At 39.5% G+C, this 17,703-nt stretch overlaps 1 protein-coding gene and 1 pseudogene across 1 annotated transcript in view; both read right to left on the bottom strand.

Annotated features, from left to right (window-relative positions):
- Window positions 1-17,703, bottom strand: part of LOC119410371 (myelin basic protein) — a 144,467-nt gene that overhangs the window by 57,519 nt on the left and 69,245 nt on the right. The window contains exon 2 of the mRNA XM_037677283.1: window positions 6,283-6,335. Coding sequence (XP_037533211.1) covers window positions 6,283-6,335 — 53 coding nt within the window. The remainder of the gene's footprint in view (window positions 1-6,282; window positions 6,336-17,703) is intronic.
- Window positions 4,890-5,008, bottom strand: LOC119410456 (annotated as a pseudogene).

The following is a 17,703-nucleotide window of genomic DNA, read 5'->3' as shown; positions in this document are numbered from 1 at the left end:
GCAGGTCCACTGGGTCCCTGGGGCAGATCCAGAACACACTGAAGAGTCCTCTCTGACCTGGAAACACCTCGAGATCCCGTGGAGGTGCTGGATAATGTCACTGTGGAGAGGGAGGTCTGGGTTTCTTTCCTGGACGTGTTGTCTTCACGACCCAACCAGAAATAGAGAGGTAGAAAATGGAAATGGGATTTTATTATGTTAGTGAAACTGTTTTGTTTCCAACAGGGTGTGTGTGTGTGTGTTGGGGTGGGGGGTGGTGGTGGTGGTGGGGGGGGGGTTCAGACTAAATGAAATGCAAAACTTCTGACTCTAATTTTAAGATTTCAAAGCATAGTTTTTTTTAATTATTATTTTAAGATTTCACAGTAGGATAATGGACAGATTGGGCAGGCTGCACGGCGAGTACAGGACTTAGTCACACTCCCATTGGGAAGCATCACAGCTTGTGATTACTTTCAGCAACTGAGAGTGTTTCAGTTCTTGTCTCTAGGTAAAAAAGGTTTATTTTTGTTTGACATTCTTTTTAAGTGTGCACATCTCTTTATGCTTTGATGATGCTGAGGTCAGGGGACGTTAAAGGCAATGAAACATGAATTTAGAGCCTTTTGAGTGACCACATTCAGTATTTTTAGAGTGTTTATGACCAAAATCCTGTTTCCTAATACTGTCTGGATAAACACTTGATTCTGCTCTTTAATTCTTGATTACTGAGCCCCGCTAAGGAGTACAAATGTTCACTGTTTGTAATCAAAGCCTTGTTGGACCAGCCTTAATGGTGGGCGTCAGGTTTCTGCAAGTAGACAGAAGTTTAAATGCAACATGCACAGCACAGAGTGGCCTTTCAGAGCCGGGTCCACTGACACCACAGGGTGGCAGCTGTGACACGGGCTGCCACAGATAACTCATCAACAATCATCTCACTTTCTGCTTGCTATTTTAAACTGTAGCACTCCATCATGGCAGCTTTGCCTTAATAGAACAAGCGGTGCGCCGATGTCCCCCACTGCTGAGTGATTTGAATAGTAAATGTTTTGTAGTTTTGGAGATGACTGTCTTTCGGGACTGGAATTGAACAGGGAATGAAACAAATCTTGGTGTTATTCAAGGTTCAAGGTTCTTTATTGTCATTTTCATCACGTGAGACATGAGGTGGAACAAAATTGTGTACTCAAGGTCCCAGTTACACCCAAAAATAGCAAAAATATTAAGTATAAAAAGAAACAGTATATAAATATTTAGGATATATGCTAAACACTAATAATGTAAAATGATGTTATATTAAACAGCAGCCCGAAACTGAGTCTGTTGTAAATGGTAAATGGACTGTACTTATATACAGTAGCACCTTTCTATCTTAACAAGATACTCAAAGCTCTTTACAACACAATCTATGCCCTTATTTACCCATTCATATAGCATTCTACTAGATCTATACAAAGAATAATCAGTACCTTAGATCACATTCATACACTGATGGGACACACATCGGAGACAGTGAGGGGTTCAGTGTCTTGCCCAGGGACACTTTGGCCTGTGACTGCTGGTGGAATCAAACCTCCAACTCTTGCATTGGAGGACAACTGCTCTAACCACTCAGCCACAGCCACCCAGTGAGCATATGGGTATGAATGCAACAGTTTACAGGCAAGAGATCAGCAGCATGGATATTCAGCAGCACATAAGTCACATATCACCAATTAAAATGGCATTACAGTGATTTTTCTTTTTCCTTAAAGTGATTATCCTGATTAGGGATTTATGAGTCTGACAGCTTCAGGGTAGAAGATGTTCCTCAGTCTACTGGTTCAACACTTAATGTGCCACAACCTCCTGCCTGAGAGGAGCGGGGCAAAAAGTTTGTGTGCTGGGTGAGTGGGGTCCTTCATGATGCAGGTGGCCTCCTTCCTGTTTTTAAGTCTCATTTAAAAACACACTTTTCTTCCCTGACATTTGACCCAGTGTGAGTTGATTTTAACCTTATTGTGCTTTTATTAATCTAGTTTTTCTAAATGTTTTTTGTTTTTTTTTACCTCTTGATTGATGCATTTTTTTTCAGAAATAAAGTTTATTAATTTAAAGTGAGGGGGAAAAAAACTTGATACAGGAATCCACTTCAAAGGGTTTGAACTATCCCTTTAAATTTATTACAATGATGTCAGGGAGCATGACATAGCTCTGAATAGCTCTGGGATACAAAAAAACAAAACAAAAAAAAAACAATAAAATAATAATAAAGATAGTATCTGGACTGCCCAGATCCTGCACCTGGACCTTGTGGGTTTCAGCTCTACTTTTCAACACCATCATCCTGGCTCTGTTACCTCCAAACATGCCTAACTCCACCTGCAGGTGGATGAATGACTTCCTGTCTTACAGGAAGCAGCACATTAAGATGAGTGGGGCATGTGTCTGACCCCCGGACCACTAGAACTGGATTCCTCCAAAGCTGTGTTCTTTGTCCTCTCCTCCATTATACCAACCCCTGCACCTCCAGTCACCAATCAGTCAAACTCCTGATGTTTGCAGATGACACTGCCCTCATGGGTCACCTCTGAGGAGTCCTGGGGACCATCCCAACCCAGGACCTCAAATGAGAGCAGAACATCAGCTCCCTTATCAAAAAGGGACAGCAGAGGATATACTTCCTGCAGCAGCTGAATAAATTCAACCTATCAAAGACAATGATGGTGAACACCACTGTCACTGAGTCCATCCACTCCTCCTTCATCACTGTGTGGTACACTACTGCCATCACCAAGGACTCAGGCAGGCTGCTGTGTGCCATGCAGTCTGCCATCTTTGCAGGACTTGTACTCCTCAAGGACTCTGAGGTGTGCAGGAAAGATTGCAGATGATCCCTCCCACTCTGAACACCCTCTGTTTAAACTGCAAACCATTAGGACCAGAACCTTCTCAACTGCTGCAGGCCCCATCAACAAAACCTTCAAACACTCCCCAACACATAACTCTGTCTAGTCAGTGTCCATTTGTTTATATTGGTGTGTATAGATCTGTATGTACATAAGAGTGTATCTGAACTTTTTGTTCCCTGTTGTGGAGCAAAGAGGGGAAATTCCATCTGTTCGTACATGTTTGGATAACGTGAGAATATGTGATGTACCTACAGCCATTTTGATGTATAAATAAGATTGTCACATCAAAGTTTGAGATGGCTACCACCATAAAAAAATATGTAAACATTATGTGACAAAGTCCATGCTCAATAATCCAGGTATAAAATCCAACATTTTTCAGTCAGGTCATCTGGACAGTTTATTTTTTTGTGCTGAAATGTTTCGCCTTCAATCCAGAAGGCTTCATCAGTCAAGGAAACACACAACAAAACTGATTCTTCCCCCAACAGCTTACTCCAAAGTGGAACAAACCAGTTCAGCTTGTGATTAGATGGTCTCTTTGGTACGCCCCTCCTCCATTGCCGGCCCTCTTCCTTGTTGACAGTCTTGTCAAACTGGTTGAAAACAACAAAGTCCATGCTCAATAATCCAGGTATAAAATCCAACACTTTTCAGTCAGTCATTATGTGCTTAAAACTATGGTTTCCTCTAATGAATGGGGTGGCCGAAGATTAATCTATGGTGGCCAAGGCCCCTATTGGACCCCCTGGCTCTGCCAATGTGCCTATTTCTGTATTTTTTAATCCATTCTTAAACTTGAAATGAAGACATTTAATTGTATGTGTGTCTGTGTGTGTGTGGGTGGGGGGTGGGGGTTCTGGCAGTAAAATAAACATCTCAGATGGAAAGTCAGACAGAATATATGCTGAAGATGTAAGGATAGATTTCACCTTTCTGGGATGATGAGGAGCCAGCAGACAGATCATGGGTCTGACAGCAGCATCTAAACACAACCTGCCTTCCTGTGTCACGTTGCGTTTGCCTGTCACTATGACAACCACCTTCAAAGGTACTACAAGTTCAGCACAAATCAAAGAGTAAACAACTATATATATATATATATATATATATATATATATATATATATATATATATATATATATATATATGTGTGTATGTGTGTAGTAGAAAAACTGAGACGTAATGTTGTTTTAGTGCAGCATGCAGCTCCATTGCTTCTCCCACCAGCTCCACGCTCGATGAATTAATCCACTTCTCCTGAATCTGCTCTTCTCCCTCTGGAGTGTGTTTGGCAGGCGAAGGAAACAAACGATGTGTGAGTCGAGACATTGGCTCCCCGTTGACTCGGACTCCCCCCAGTCACTACGTGATCGCTGCACCAGCCAGGCAGCAACCCACAACTTCAGGAGGTATCACTGAGGAGCGCCTTCTTCTCTCTGCTCTTTTTGGTGCTCAGTCTTCTCACAACACATCTGAATGTGACTACAGCCTCGTCCATTATGGCACAAACTTATCACATCCAGAGCCATTTTGAAACTCCAGTGGCAAAAAGAAGTCAAACGAGGCCGGGGTTAATGACATAATGTTGCTAAATGAGATTACTGGCTCAGTTTCGGCCCGACTCATCCAAACGTGGTTAAAAGGAGCACCTGTAATGTCTGCACTTACAGAGACGCATTAGGTCTGAAAATGTATTTGTTTTATATAATTGCTGCACAATTAGAGTCAGATATTTTCAGCCAAGTGCTGCTTGAAGCAATGCTTTCTCTTCAAAAAGCCTATTTTATGTTTGACAACTCTGTCACTCGTGTAAAACAAAGAAGGGAACAGATTGAATAAAACAAGGTACTTTATAGTTTGTGTTTGCTTATAATCACTATTTTACATTAAATTATAAATATTGTTTTTTATTATTCTGCAAGCTACAAAACAGAGCAACCAAACTATTTTTCTATGTAAAACGGCTTAAAACGGCCATCGGTTGCCCTGCCTCTACACCATCTTGGCCCCTACAGTTTATGGCACCTGGTATTTCCAGGCGGTCTTCCATCCAAGTACTAACCAGGCCCGAACCTGCTTAGCTTCCAAGATCAGACAAGATCGGGCGTGTTCATGGTGGTATGGTCGTAAACAATGCTTCAAATGCATTAACTTCCTGTGCATTTGTTCCCACTTGCTGACCTGTAAAACTAAAAAATCTCTCTGTAGCAACAATGGAGTGCATCTACCTGGCTTTCAGTCACTCTATTGCTTTTAACAGCAAAAACTACCCCTTTAAAAACAACTTCCATGATGTCAAAAAGTTAAGTCAGGTTCTCTGGACGGGTTCAAAAAACAAAAAAAATTGTAAAAATGTTTCATCTTTCATCCGAAAGATGATTTTTTTTTTTTTTAGATTTTTCTACCTGGATTATTGAGCATGCATCAGGAAACTTCCATGGTGATTAATGAGTAGCTGGTTGAGTTCTTCTGATCCCGGAGCCAAAATACCGAGTTAAACGATAATTGTGTCTGGAGAGAGTTCAGTGTCAGCTCTGATATCACCGTCATCGAGGTACTCTGTCCACTTCCACAGGGTTCATTACCTGAGCAAGGCCTTTCATGGTGATTTTTAGGGGTTTGTTATCGACCCCAAACAAGAAGCAACAAAGAAATGTCGAGCTTGACCTGTTGCCATGGCAACACTTGGATGCAGAGTGTTTTGACAGCCTAAAATGGATTGTGTCAAACGTTATTTTCAAAAAGTTCTCCGCAGTTTATTTTAAGAAGCAGAACTGGAAAAAGCATAGCAATAAATTACACATTATACCAGTTCTTACTGCTTTACAGTGACATTTTATTTTAAGTAGATGCCAAAATACAGACTGCAATCCAATTTTTTATGGTATTTCTACATCAGATCTCCTTCTTTCTCCCCCAAATGAAAAATCCTCCCGAGTCAGGTCATTATTCATGGATTACTGCGTCTTAATACATCTGTGAGAGGAGTACAAAGTGTCGCCTGAGGCAGTGTGGGCCACACAAAAACTTGGATTTGTGACTGGACAGCTGGATGTTAGAGTTGTACCCATGAGGTGACTCCAGCAGAAATCAGAAACATGACGATCACTCAGTGCGTTGACGTCTCAGAGAAACTGGAAACAAATCCCAGTTCGTGCGGATTCCCAACATGTGTAAAGGTAAGCAGCCTTGCTTAAAGCTCAGTAACGTTAATAAATCAGTAGAAGTGAAGGAGACTGACAGGAGCAGTGCAAAGTCCTGCTGATAAAAGGCAGCGCTCGCATTGATAAGGGTGAAGATTAACCGTCTCACACACACTTGATTCCCACGTCACGGCTGGGATCACACTTACACACGGAAAATGTGACGGTTACTAAAAACAGGACGAGTGAGGACTGGTTCTTACCTTGCTGTCGGCCTCCTTCTTTCCTAGATGCTGTCCCATGCTGCTGACAGAGACTGGAAGAGACAGAGAGTGGACAACTGTAAACAGCTTCATATGTGGCATTACACACTCTTCCTTATGAGAGGAGACAACAGGCTCCCCGCTGAGCTGACGTGTCAAGCATCATACACGTTGATGATACAAAAATACAGAGCTGTGTGATGTACGAACCCTGCCTGCGATAAACAAAAACTGAGATAATGTGTAAATAACAGCCACGAGCGTCCATTATTGATCCCGTTAGGTTGGAACTGATCACATGGTTCAGTGTATCTGAAATAAATTGAGGTTAATGTGGTTAGCTTTGGGCGGAGGGGGAGTTCATTACTGAGCTGCTCGAAGCAGAGGTCAAATAGGAAATCTGAGGAAATACTCAAATGTATTTGGAGGATGACATTTTAAAAGTTTTATTATTAAACAGTTTATTCTGTCCTGTACATGACCGGACGATGCTTTAATGCATGTCAGTATTTAATCAGGAAACATTTTGTTTTTTATCTAAGTTGTTTATTGAGCATATATTGCAGCACCAATGGTTATCAACCAATTCTCTTTTGAAACATTTGTGTTGCGTTACCTAATATATTTATATATATATAAAAAGTCATTTTCAGTTTTTAATAGATGTTTAGTCAGGATTACTCCTCAGCTTGTTATTAAGAAGTCATAAATTGTCTCTACAATGCTGCTTTTTCCTAATAATTGTAAAAAGGAAGGTGGCAGCTTTTACCTTCCGAATTAAACAAATGTTAAGCTGATGTCCCCCGTTGCTGAGGGATTTGAAAAGCATAACGTTTTTGAATAGGGGTAGTTTTTATTTTTATGCTGCTTGTCCAAGGCAGCACAGAGTGATGGATCCTGGCCAAAGGCGGGAGCAATTTTATCCATCACCAGATGCAATGGCAGAGCCAGAGGGTGGCCAATGGTGGCCTTGGCTTCCATAAAATAATCTTGGGTCATCCCAATCATTTGAAGAATCTACACTTTTAAGCAATAACACCCCCCACCCCCACCCCCCACCCCACCCCCAGAAATTAAAGTTTACTCAAACGATAAGCATGGCTAGTTTACATTTATATGGAAGTGGCCATCTACCCAGTTTTCAATGGTTACCTTTCTTACGCCTAGATGTAGCCACACACCCAAATGGAAATTAGTGCATCACTTTTTTTTTTCCAAATCATTGTGCTCACAAAGTGGTCGAACATTTATGGTGGCAGCCATCTTGTATTTTCACATGGCAACCCTGTTTTTGTAAGAAACCTTTCTTGCATCTAGATGTAGCCAACCTAACATGGAAGTCAGTATCTCACCTTCTGGACTTGGTGTGATTTTAGAAAGGATCAAGGCAGTATACGGGTACTGGGGGAGTTTAAGTCAACTCACTGCTGTTACACCTCTGAGCCACCAAGCAATGTAAAGCCAGTGTTGTAACAGTCAACATATGAAGGGTAAGCAGCAGCTCGAGCATATGGACATGACAGATGGTTTGTATGACCAGTCAGCCACAGGAGTTAGAATAGGAGATGTCCAACACACATTCATGCATGGAGCTTCATGTAAAGTTCACACCATTGTGGGATATAGTTGGCTCAAGTGGTGATTAATAACCAAAGTATAACCAGTCCATATCAGGGAATGTTTCAAAGAGCTTAACTAAGGTAGAATCATTGGAATTTTTTTGAAAAGTGTGGCAAAAACAGCCTCCCTATTGGCAGACGACTTAGTGCAATATTTACACCTTGTGGTACTGAAGTTGGCAGTGATTTACAAGAAAAGGCATATCCAATCAATTATGTGTACTCTTCCGTGCATGTTAGAAAAATAAAAAATCATTGCTCGTTCCATTTTTTCCCACCATCTCAAACAAATAGACAAATGCAGAAAAATGTGTTTGGTCTCAACTAAGCTGCCGTGTCCTCATTTAGCTGTACTCTACTGGGTCTTGGTTCATTAGAGGATTTTGTGGTGATGGTTTGTTTTGCCTCGTGGCATCGCCACTGCTCCACTGTGCAGCCTGCAATTGATTAGTAGCTGCTTCATTAAAGCCATCCTTTGAATCTGATGTGGTTCTCCTCAAACTTATTATTTTGCTGCGAGCTGCCAAAGGTTTACTGCATCCTAATCATTCTGTGCTGCTCTGCTGTCTGACCAAAGGGTTTTAAGGTAAAAATGAAAGTAAATGGTTTCTGTGTCATACACAATGGAGCTCAATTACCAGCTTTAAATGACGCGGTTGATTATAAAAATTCATTGCATGTCCAGTCAATCATGTAATGCTAAAAAGTGAGACAATGTTGGTGTTTTTTGTATCACTAGTCAATTCTTCTCAAACAAACACTGTAACTACCATTCATCCATTCTCTTTTTTCCTAAAGAAGAAAAGGAAAGGATAGCTTTTGTCGTCTAAAGTTCCTAGCATAAAGTCAAACAAGAATTAATGCTAGATATTGACAATCCACCTGACAAAAATACAAGCAAGCCTTTATTTACATACGAAAAGGTTCAAGTGAGTAAAAGTGTCGAACACAAAGAAGCTGAAGGGATGAATACTGCTTCAATCTAAAGCTCAGCCTGCACTCACCAGTTCTCTGAATATCAGCTTTTCCCTCAAGGACCTTTCAGCTTTACTTTCAAATAATCACAGCATGCATTTTTGGCTTTCAGAAGAGTTCTGAAGACATGAGGGGGAAAGGGGCTTTCATCATCTTTGACACCTCTCTTTCTGAATGGCCTTGCTCTATTTTGTGCATAATAGTCACTGCAGCCAAAAAACATAGTCCTAATGCTGAAAAATGTACAAAAAACTGAGGTAATTTGTTTTTTAAATGGTCTGTTGATAGTCCAGACCAACCTTGGAACAGGTCTGACTTTTTGACTTGATATAAAAGGACAAAACGCTGAAAACTGAACCAACCATGTCAAAAGGCCATTCACTCCATAATGTTATACACCGATCATTTTCTCTTTATATATCAGTCCTAAAAACTCCTTGACCTGCTTAAAGGATTACATATCACCTGATGCTTTTGACACCAAATTTAGACTAAGATCATCTGTTGTAGCTGCTTTTGTGCAATACAGGAAGTTGTCGGCTTCATTTTCATTCTTACAGTATATTTTAGATTGTACGGTATACATTGTGTGAATGTTTATGATGCATTCACACTATTGTGATCCATTTTTCTTCTGTACATTTTTCAGCATTTTTCTCATTCCACAATTTTTGTGCTATTTCCACAAATCATACTGTATTTCAAAATGTTCAGCTTGTTCAGGAGAAGGGTGCTATTACCGTGCTTGTGGTATTGGTACAACTATAGCTCATTGATATATTTACCTTTTTCTGCCATTTTTTTCTCAAAGGAAATGAATTGAGCTCATTTTACGTCCTTCAAATCTTTAGATCTGTTTACAACCTTTTACTGCTCTTTTTACATTTTGTTCCATTTCAGCTTCTTTGTGCATTTATTTTTATTTCAACTAATTTCAGCTGCTTTTTCAGTTGTTTTGTGCTCCTTTCAGCTTCTTTCTGCTAACTAAAACATTTTTGTGCTTTTTTTTAACTTCTTTCTGCTAATTTCAGCTTGTTATGCTTTCAGGTTATTTCTGCTAGTTTCAGTTTTTGCTGCTATGTCAGCTACTATTTAGCTGTTTTATGCTAATTATAACTTTGTCAGCTAATTCACATTTGTTGCACTCGTTTCTGCTTATTTCAGCCTAATTGGGCAAAATTGTGCTTTCCCTCCACTTCCTTCTAGTAATTTATGATTTGTTCTGCCTTTTTAGCTACTTTCAGCTGCTTATGTTATTAGTGCTTAGTGTATTTTTAGTTTATGTTTTTCTTAGTTCATATCTTAGATGTTATCATTGTTTTTCTTTTACATTTTTATTGTTGGATGTAGCTGGGACTCTGTATACATAATTTCGTTCCACCACATGTACCACATGTGGTACAAATGACAATAAATAATCTCTGATTATGACTTATTGTTAATTCTGCTTTTTTCATATAATTTCCACAGTTTTTGTGCTAATTTCTGCTTCTTTCAGACTAATTGGGAAACTGATTTAAATTGCTAATTTAAGCTTGTTCTAACTTTTCGGCTAGCTTGTTGGCATTTGTAGCTAATTTCAGCTGTTTTCAGAAAAATTCAAGATTTTTTTATGGTAATTTCTGCTACTTTCAGCCTAATTTACTTCTTTTTGCTAATTTCAGCTTGTTTTGCTCTTTTTGGTGCATTTCTGCTAGTTTCAACTTTTTCTGCTATTTCAGCTGCTATTTATCTGTTATTTGCTATTTTTAACCTTTTCAGCTAATTCTGGATAAAAAAAAACATATCTTTTCAGCTCTTTCTGCCTCTTATGATAGTTTAAGCTTTTTCTGCCTTTTTTGTGGCTAATTTCAGCCTTTAAAAAACAAACAAACAAAAACTTATTTCCTAATTTTTGTGCTCATTTCTGCTTATTTAAACCTAATTTGGCAAATGTGTTATTCTGCTTTTTAATGCTAATATAGTCTTCTTCTTCCATTTCAGCTAGATTTTACCTTTTAATTTATTTTTTTAGCTAATTTCAGCGGTTTGTCAGCAAGTTCTTCTGCAACAATGAATTTTTGCAGGAAATGCAATTTCGCTTGTTATTATTGTTTTCTGTTGGATTAAGGTTGTCTCCTTCTGTGTTGTTGAGCATTGTTTTGGGTGTACAATGCTCTGCTGTTCCTGTTTCGCTGTAAAAAATACATTTGCCCCTTTAAGACTGGGGAAATGTTGAGCTCAGTCACATTTAGAGCTTGTGTTTGTGAATCCATGAGCTATAACTACACTAACTTTAAGCACAATATTTAGAAAAGTTGTTGAGGCATAGCCATTAAGTTCAGTTAGTTGTGGCGGCCATCTTGAGTTGAGTTGAAGTTAATCAGTTGTTGATAAATAGCCAATAATTAATTTCTGATAGTTTCATTAAAAATTGTCCAGTGGTTCACCTGATATTTGGTAGCAGTGGTAACAGTTTATTTATTTTACTCAACCTTTATTTTATCAGGCAATACATGAAGAATAATTCTTATTTACAGTGTCAGCTTGGCACACAAAGACACGGCAAAATCAATATAGCCCTTTCAGCTTTTGCAGCCAGAAAAATCATCTCACTGGTCGCTGAGGGACTTGAATAGCAAATGTTTGTAGTTGTGGAGATGAATGTTTCCCTGGACTGTAACTGAAAAGGGAATGCAAACATAATTTAATGTTTTTAGTGCAAGATATTCAAGTGGGAGTTACACTGTGTAGAAGAACAGAGGTAGTTTTTGGTTTGTTTGTTTGTTTGTTTTTGCTTGCTTGTGGTGAGTGGAGGGAGAAATTTTATCCACCACCAAGTATAATGGTGGAGCCTGAGAGTGTCCAGTGGTGGCCTTGGCCACCATAGATTGATTTTTTGTAACCCCAATCCTTTGAGAAAACTACACTTTTAAGTGAAATAAAAACTAGAAAGCGTAGTTTAATGAAATGACTGGGGTGGCTGGTTTACAAACACATATATGTTGGTGCCCATCTTGGATTTTGATGTGGCAACTCAATTTTCAATGGTGCCCTTTCAAACGCCTAGATTCAACCACACACTGAAATGTACATCGGTACTTCGTTTATTTTGCAAGTTATCATGGTCACAAGATGGGCAGACATAGTGGCAGCCATCTTGGATTTTAACCCGGCATTCCAGTTTTTGAAAGGAACCTTTTTTACACCTAGGTTCAGCAACACACCAAAATGGAAGTTGGTACTTTACATATGTTTCAACTTATTATGCTCACAGGGATGGGGCCGATCCAATCCGGCATCGGCCTCCGATACCAGCATAATTTACATATTGTTTTTTTCAGATCCAACTTGCAGAGATTTCTAATCCATGATGCATGTCTGTGTCTGATGAAACTTCTTGACGGCTGCTCTGCAAGTTGGCTTCAAACTATGGAATGGATTTCCTGGTTTCATGAAACCCAGAGTAATAAGACCCGCCTCACATTCAGGAAATCCATTTCATAGTTTGCAGACAGCTACAACGTGAGGACAGTGAGCATCAATGTGGCTAACAGCTAACAAACTCTTCATCGAAACATGTCCGCTGTGTGGAAGTATTTTACACTAGAAACACCACAAAACAAGACAGCACTGTGCAATGTCTGCAGAGCCGCTGAACCGAGAGGAGGAAGCTCGGTCGCGACATACAATACATCGAACTTAATAAACATTTGAAAAAGCACCACATTAAAGAGCACAAGGATTGCTTAGCCAGGCACCGTGGTAAAGTTAGTTTTACGTTGGACGTTCGAGCTATGTGGCTTCAGCGGTGTGTTCCTCTTGTTCTGTCTGAAGCAGGCAGTCTGATTTCAGTCAGCCGCGCTCAGTCTGCCCCGAACAGACTGAACGTGGCTGACTGAAATCAGACTGCCTGCTTCACAGCTTGATTGAATATTTGAATCCAAGATATAGTTTACATTTACCCTCCAGGAGATATTTATCAGTACAACAGTAGACAATCATAAAAAGCATATGAATTGAAAAATAAAATAAAATTATATGTATATATATATATATATATATATAAAAAACGAAACAAAAACAGGTACATTATAAAGTGATGTAAAATACTAAAAATAGGAACATGTCTGTGTTGGTTTATGCCATGAATTTAGCAGATGTTTGAAGCCATTTAATCACTTTAATTTCCACTTAGGCATATTTTTATTGTTTTTATGCTATTAGTTCTTAGTGTATATTTAGTTGATGTTTTTCTTAATTCATATATTAGATCTTATTGCTGGTTTTTTTTTTACATTTCATTGTGGGATATAACTGGGACCCTGTGTACATCATCTCGTTCCACCACATGTACCACATGTGGTGTGTATGACAATAAAACTCTCTGACTCTGACTTTAAAGTTAGGAATAAAAACATGTTTTGTGTTAGCAGGATTTAATTCTAACTTTGAAACTTATTCAACATTAATAAAACTTACCTCAAGTTGTCTTTTTGTACATGCATGCATATATTTGTACAAATTGTACTTGAGAGGAGATTATTAAAGCCTCATATAAAATCATTAATGATGATAATATCGGGAAGGTATCGGTATTGGCCGATATCCAGATTTAGGGATCGGGATCGGCTCAGAAGTAAAAAAAATGTGGATCGGTGCATTCCTAGTCACAACATGAATGAACAGAGTGGATTAGATTCCCCCTTTTTCCCCATCCTCAGAGCGGCTGTGGCTGAAAGGTCAGAGCAGTCACCCTCCAACACAAGAGTTGGGAGTTTGATTCCACCAGCAGTCACATGCCGAAGTGTCCCTGGGCAAGACACTGTACCCCTCATTATCTCTGATGTGTGTCCCATCGGTGTATGAATGTGATAAAGCACTGATTAATCTTCACATAGATCTAGTAGAGTGCTGTGTGAATGGGTAAATGAGGCACAGATTGTAGTGTAAAGTGCTTTGAGCATCTTGACCAGATAGAATGGTGCTATACAAGTGCAGTCCATTTACCATTTACCATGTTCACTCCGTGACAGGGGGCCATTAAAGCAAGGCTCCTGCAGTGAAATGAGTTGTCTCATCTAAAATTTAGTCAGCGGTCAGCACAAAGATTCTGTGTTTACTCCGAGCAACACCATTACTGTGTTCTTCGGGCTGCAATTAGACTCTACAGTTTGCAAAGATCAACATTTTAAACCTCAGCTGTGTGCCTGAAGGTAAACAATACTAAAGTTCAAAAAAGAACAATTAGCAACAACAGAAGTGCTGGAAGACAATTAGAAACTCCTTCAGGAACTGGCACTGAAAAGTCCAAACAAGTTTTCTACCAAAGGTCAGCTTCTAAATTACTCAAAACTCTCTAAGGAAACAACACTCACACCTGAAACCAAGTTTAAGAAAATGACTTGTAATGTAACTGCTCATAGCTTCAACCAACTTTTTAAATCTCCCTGTTCAATATGTGTCCTTCTTTCAATTCCTGTTACAAGCAATAATAATTATTTCTTGTGTTGACTTAGATAGTCATTTGCAAGCAGCTGAACATTCATGCACTTTACCTTCTTCTCCTGAACACCCATGACAGGTCTCCAGTCCCTCACAGGGACACACTGAGGCAACCGTTCACACTCTTACCCACACCCACAGATAATTTAGAGTTACTATGTAGCATAATTTAGGACAAAGCAGTTTATCCCACCTGATCAATAAAGTATACAGTAGTCTATTGTTTATCATGGGTGTCAGGTTACAGTCCCACCACCCCACCGCGATAAGAGAAAAACCGCGAAGTAGGAATAGTAGTACAATTAGTAAGTAGTAGTTTATTTAATTGTATATATATATATATATATATAAAGGTGTTTTAAACCCTTCCCACACTCTTGCAATATTCTAAACAATGTTTCTAAACTCTAAACGCTCTAAAAGAGCACAGCATGTCATGATTTCAGCTCTCTGCCTTGGCTGCTTCCACTTGCTCTTGCCAAGGTCGGATGCTTTTCCCCTCCCTCTCCGCTTTGCTTTGCTGCTTTGTCTGTGAAACTGCTTGTGAGACTCTCTTGCAGATCTTCCGAACCATAATTATGGACTTGATTTGATCAGTTGGTCCCTCAACTCAATTTACAACATTTCTTTGAAGAGAAGACAGGCTTTAGGGAAGCCGATTTGCCCTGTTTGCATGCACGCAGCTGGATATCTCATCGACTTGAAGACTTGAAGATGTGTCTATCTCTGCTGCCATTTGTGGATTTTAAGGACAAATATTTAATTGGATTAACGATAACTGGTTCCTGCTTTTTGGATTCGTCTGGTTGCTGGTTTTATCAACAATCAAGGAAGTCATCGGCAGCAAATTTGGACCAGATCACGCTGCTTGCCTTTATGATGGCTTGGTTCGTGCCTCGAGTACCCAGACTCAAATGCTTTGGGCAGAATGAATCAGATCTCGGGGATTTTACTCAGGCATGTTCCATCGGTGTGGCAGTGTACGCAATTCTCCGTCTACTGGTGATGCATGTGTGTATGATGGTTCGCTAAATTATATATCTTTAGCAGATCAGAACTCATGGTCCGGACAGGAGAAAGTGCAATTCATGGCCCGAGGGCCAAAGCTGGCCCTTGTTAACATCTTCTTTGACTGTAAAGAGGATATTTTAAGTTTAAAATATTTTTTGATGTCAGATATCTGACTTGAGTTATGCACTTAACTGGCCCTTGGTGTGAACCAAGTTTTTAATTTTGGTCCCCATAATAAAATCAACTAATATTAAGGAGAAAAGCCTTGTTTGTCTTCAACTCCACATCTTACATACAAATAAGGATTGTGAGAATATTGTGCTGGTCATTAATAATAAACTAATTTTGGAAACAAATCCCTAAAGAACAAGCTGCATGATAACCCAACAATTTTCAGTCAGGTCATCTGGATGCAGATGATCCAGATGACCTGACTGAAAATTGTTGGATTGTATACCTGGATTATTGAGCATGGAGTTTTTTGGCTGCATGATAAGGTTCTCATAATCTGTATTTGAAAAACTCTATCACTTTAATAAAAAGTTCAATTACTAAACAAAAAAGTTGCTTAAACAGCTTATTTTAATAGCTTCAGTCAATCAAAATATGTTTCTGTATTCAACGTCTTTCCCTGCAGAGAAAATCTGATTCTTCAGCTCTGATTAGATGCAATCACAGTTTGAGATGACAGTAAACTCTCTGCTGCTTCTCGCTTTCATAGGGTTTTTATTCTATTTCCTGCTGCATGTTGTTCAAAGCAACAAAATCTTCAGTAAGTACATTTAAAATCCTGTGTCAGACTGAACAATGCACCTTGTAGACATCCTCCATCACACATTTTAATTATCCATTGCAACTCTATTCCATTCTGGGTTTTTATTTACGGGTTTTCTTTGTTCTGTTCTCAAGCTATAGTTGTGAGCTCCTTTTCTTTCTTTTTTTTTATCTTGACTGTCTTCATCTGTATCCTAGCAATGCAATATGTCTTTATTCTTATTGGTTGTAGGTCATAAAACTTGTTACTTCTGACTAATGAGTGATCTATTCTGTTTAGACTGATGTGGAACATGAACAGCTTGAAGAAGAGCAAAGGAGTCTCCCTGGAATTTACAGAGATTAATCGTGTCTTTGTTTCATTTATCGTCTACAGACAGATTCACTCTGGCTCCTAAAAACAAACTGAGATCATTATTAACTTATAAGTAGAATAATGTGTTTTTAAAGTGATGTTCTGTCAAATAGTTATTAATGGATAAAACTTTATCAGCCATGACAGTTGCATAACAGATTGAAGAAAAAGGTGTGTCCCCCTCACATAAAAAAAAAAAAAAAAACATTTGGATCCCAACACATTTACCATGAAATATTAGTTCACCCAATGCCGTTTCTATTTCTTAGTGAACATTCAGAAGTAGATCCTGTCTAACTCTGAATGTTAGAAAACACCTTGTAACTGCGACTTTCCTTCCCTCCATTGATTACGGTGACATTATTTACATGAATGCTCCTACAAGAACCCTGCAGATGTTGGATGCTGCAGATGTTGGATGCTGTCTATCACGGTGTGCTAAGATTCATACTGTAACTGGCTGTAATTATTGTACCCACCATTGCACTGGTTAACTGGTCATCATTAACTTCACGCAGATTCTCTGACTGGTACATTTTCATCTTTAAATCACATCTCGGTCTGTTGCCTTCATACATCTACTCCCACAAGTCTCTGTGTGAGTGCAGCTACAGCGTGCGCTGTCAGGACATTATTGCATGCAGTGTTCCCTCAGTGAGAACTGAACTAGACAAAAGGGACTTCTCCTACTCTGCTCCTGTGCAGTGTTTCTCCTCGGTCACTTGGGCGCTCAGCTCTTTGGAAGTTTTTGTCGATGTGGCGACAGGGGGGGGGGGGGGGGGGGCACCCCTCTGTGTTGTGCACTAGCTTAGTGTTACGTTAGTGCCGGCAGTTGTTGACCGGGGTCGGGGAGGGAGGTGTTAGGATGTGTGAGAGAAGCGGAGTTCGACGTCTGTAGCATCTTAGCTAGCGTGTCTGTATTGTGCGCGGTTAGCTTAGCGTTATGTTGGTGCCAGCAGTTGTCGACCGGGGTGAAGGGGATGAGGGTGGGAGCGTAAGAGAAGCGGCGTGTGCTCTATTCACACAAGGAGCGCTGTTGTTTATGCTACTTGTTGTGCCGTGCTCTCTAAAATAGTTATTGAATCAAGTGTTTACATATGTAGGTAAACATAGACATATAACAACCTGTTAAAATACACCAGAATGCAGGTAATGGCATCTACTTTATTCAAAATTTTCTGTAGGACACCCAGACCCTCCTGC

This window comes from Nematolebias whitei, chromosome 5, assembly GCF_014905685.2.
Source record: "Nematolebias whitei isolate Nwh7 chromosome 5, NemWhi1, whole genome shotgun sequence".
Classification (NCBI taxonomy): Eukaryota; Metazoa; Chordata; class Actinopteri; order Cyprinodontiformes; family Rivulidae; genus Nematolebias; species Nematolebias whitei.
This window is presented reverse-complemented; position numbering and strand designations above follow the sequence as displayed.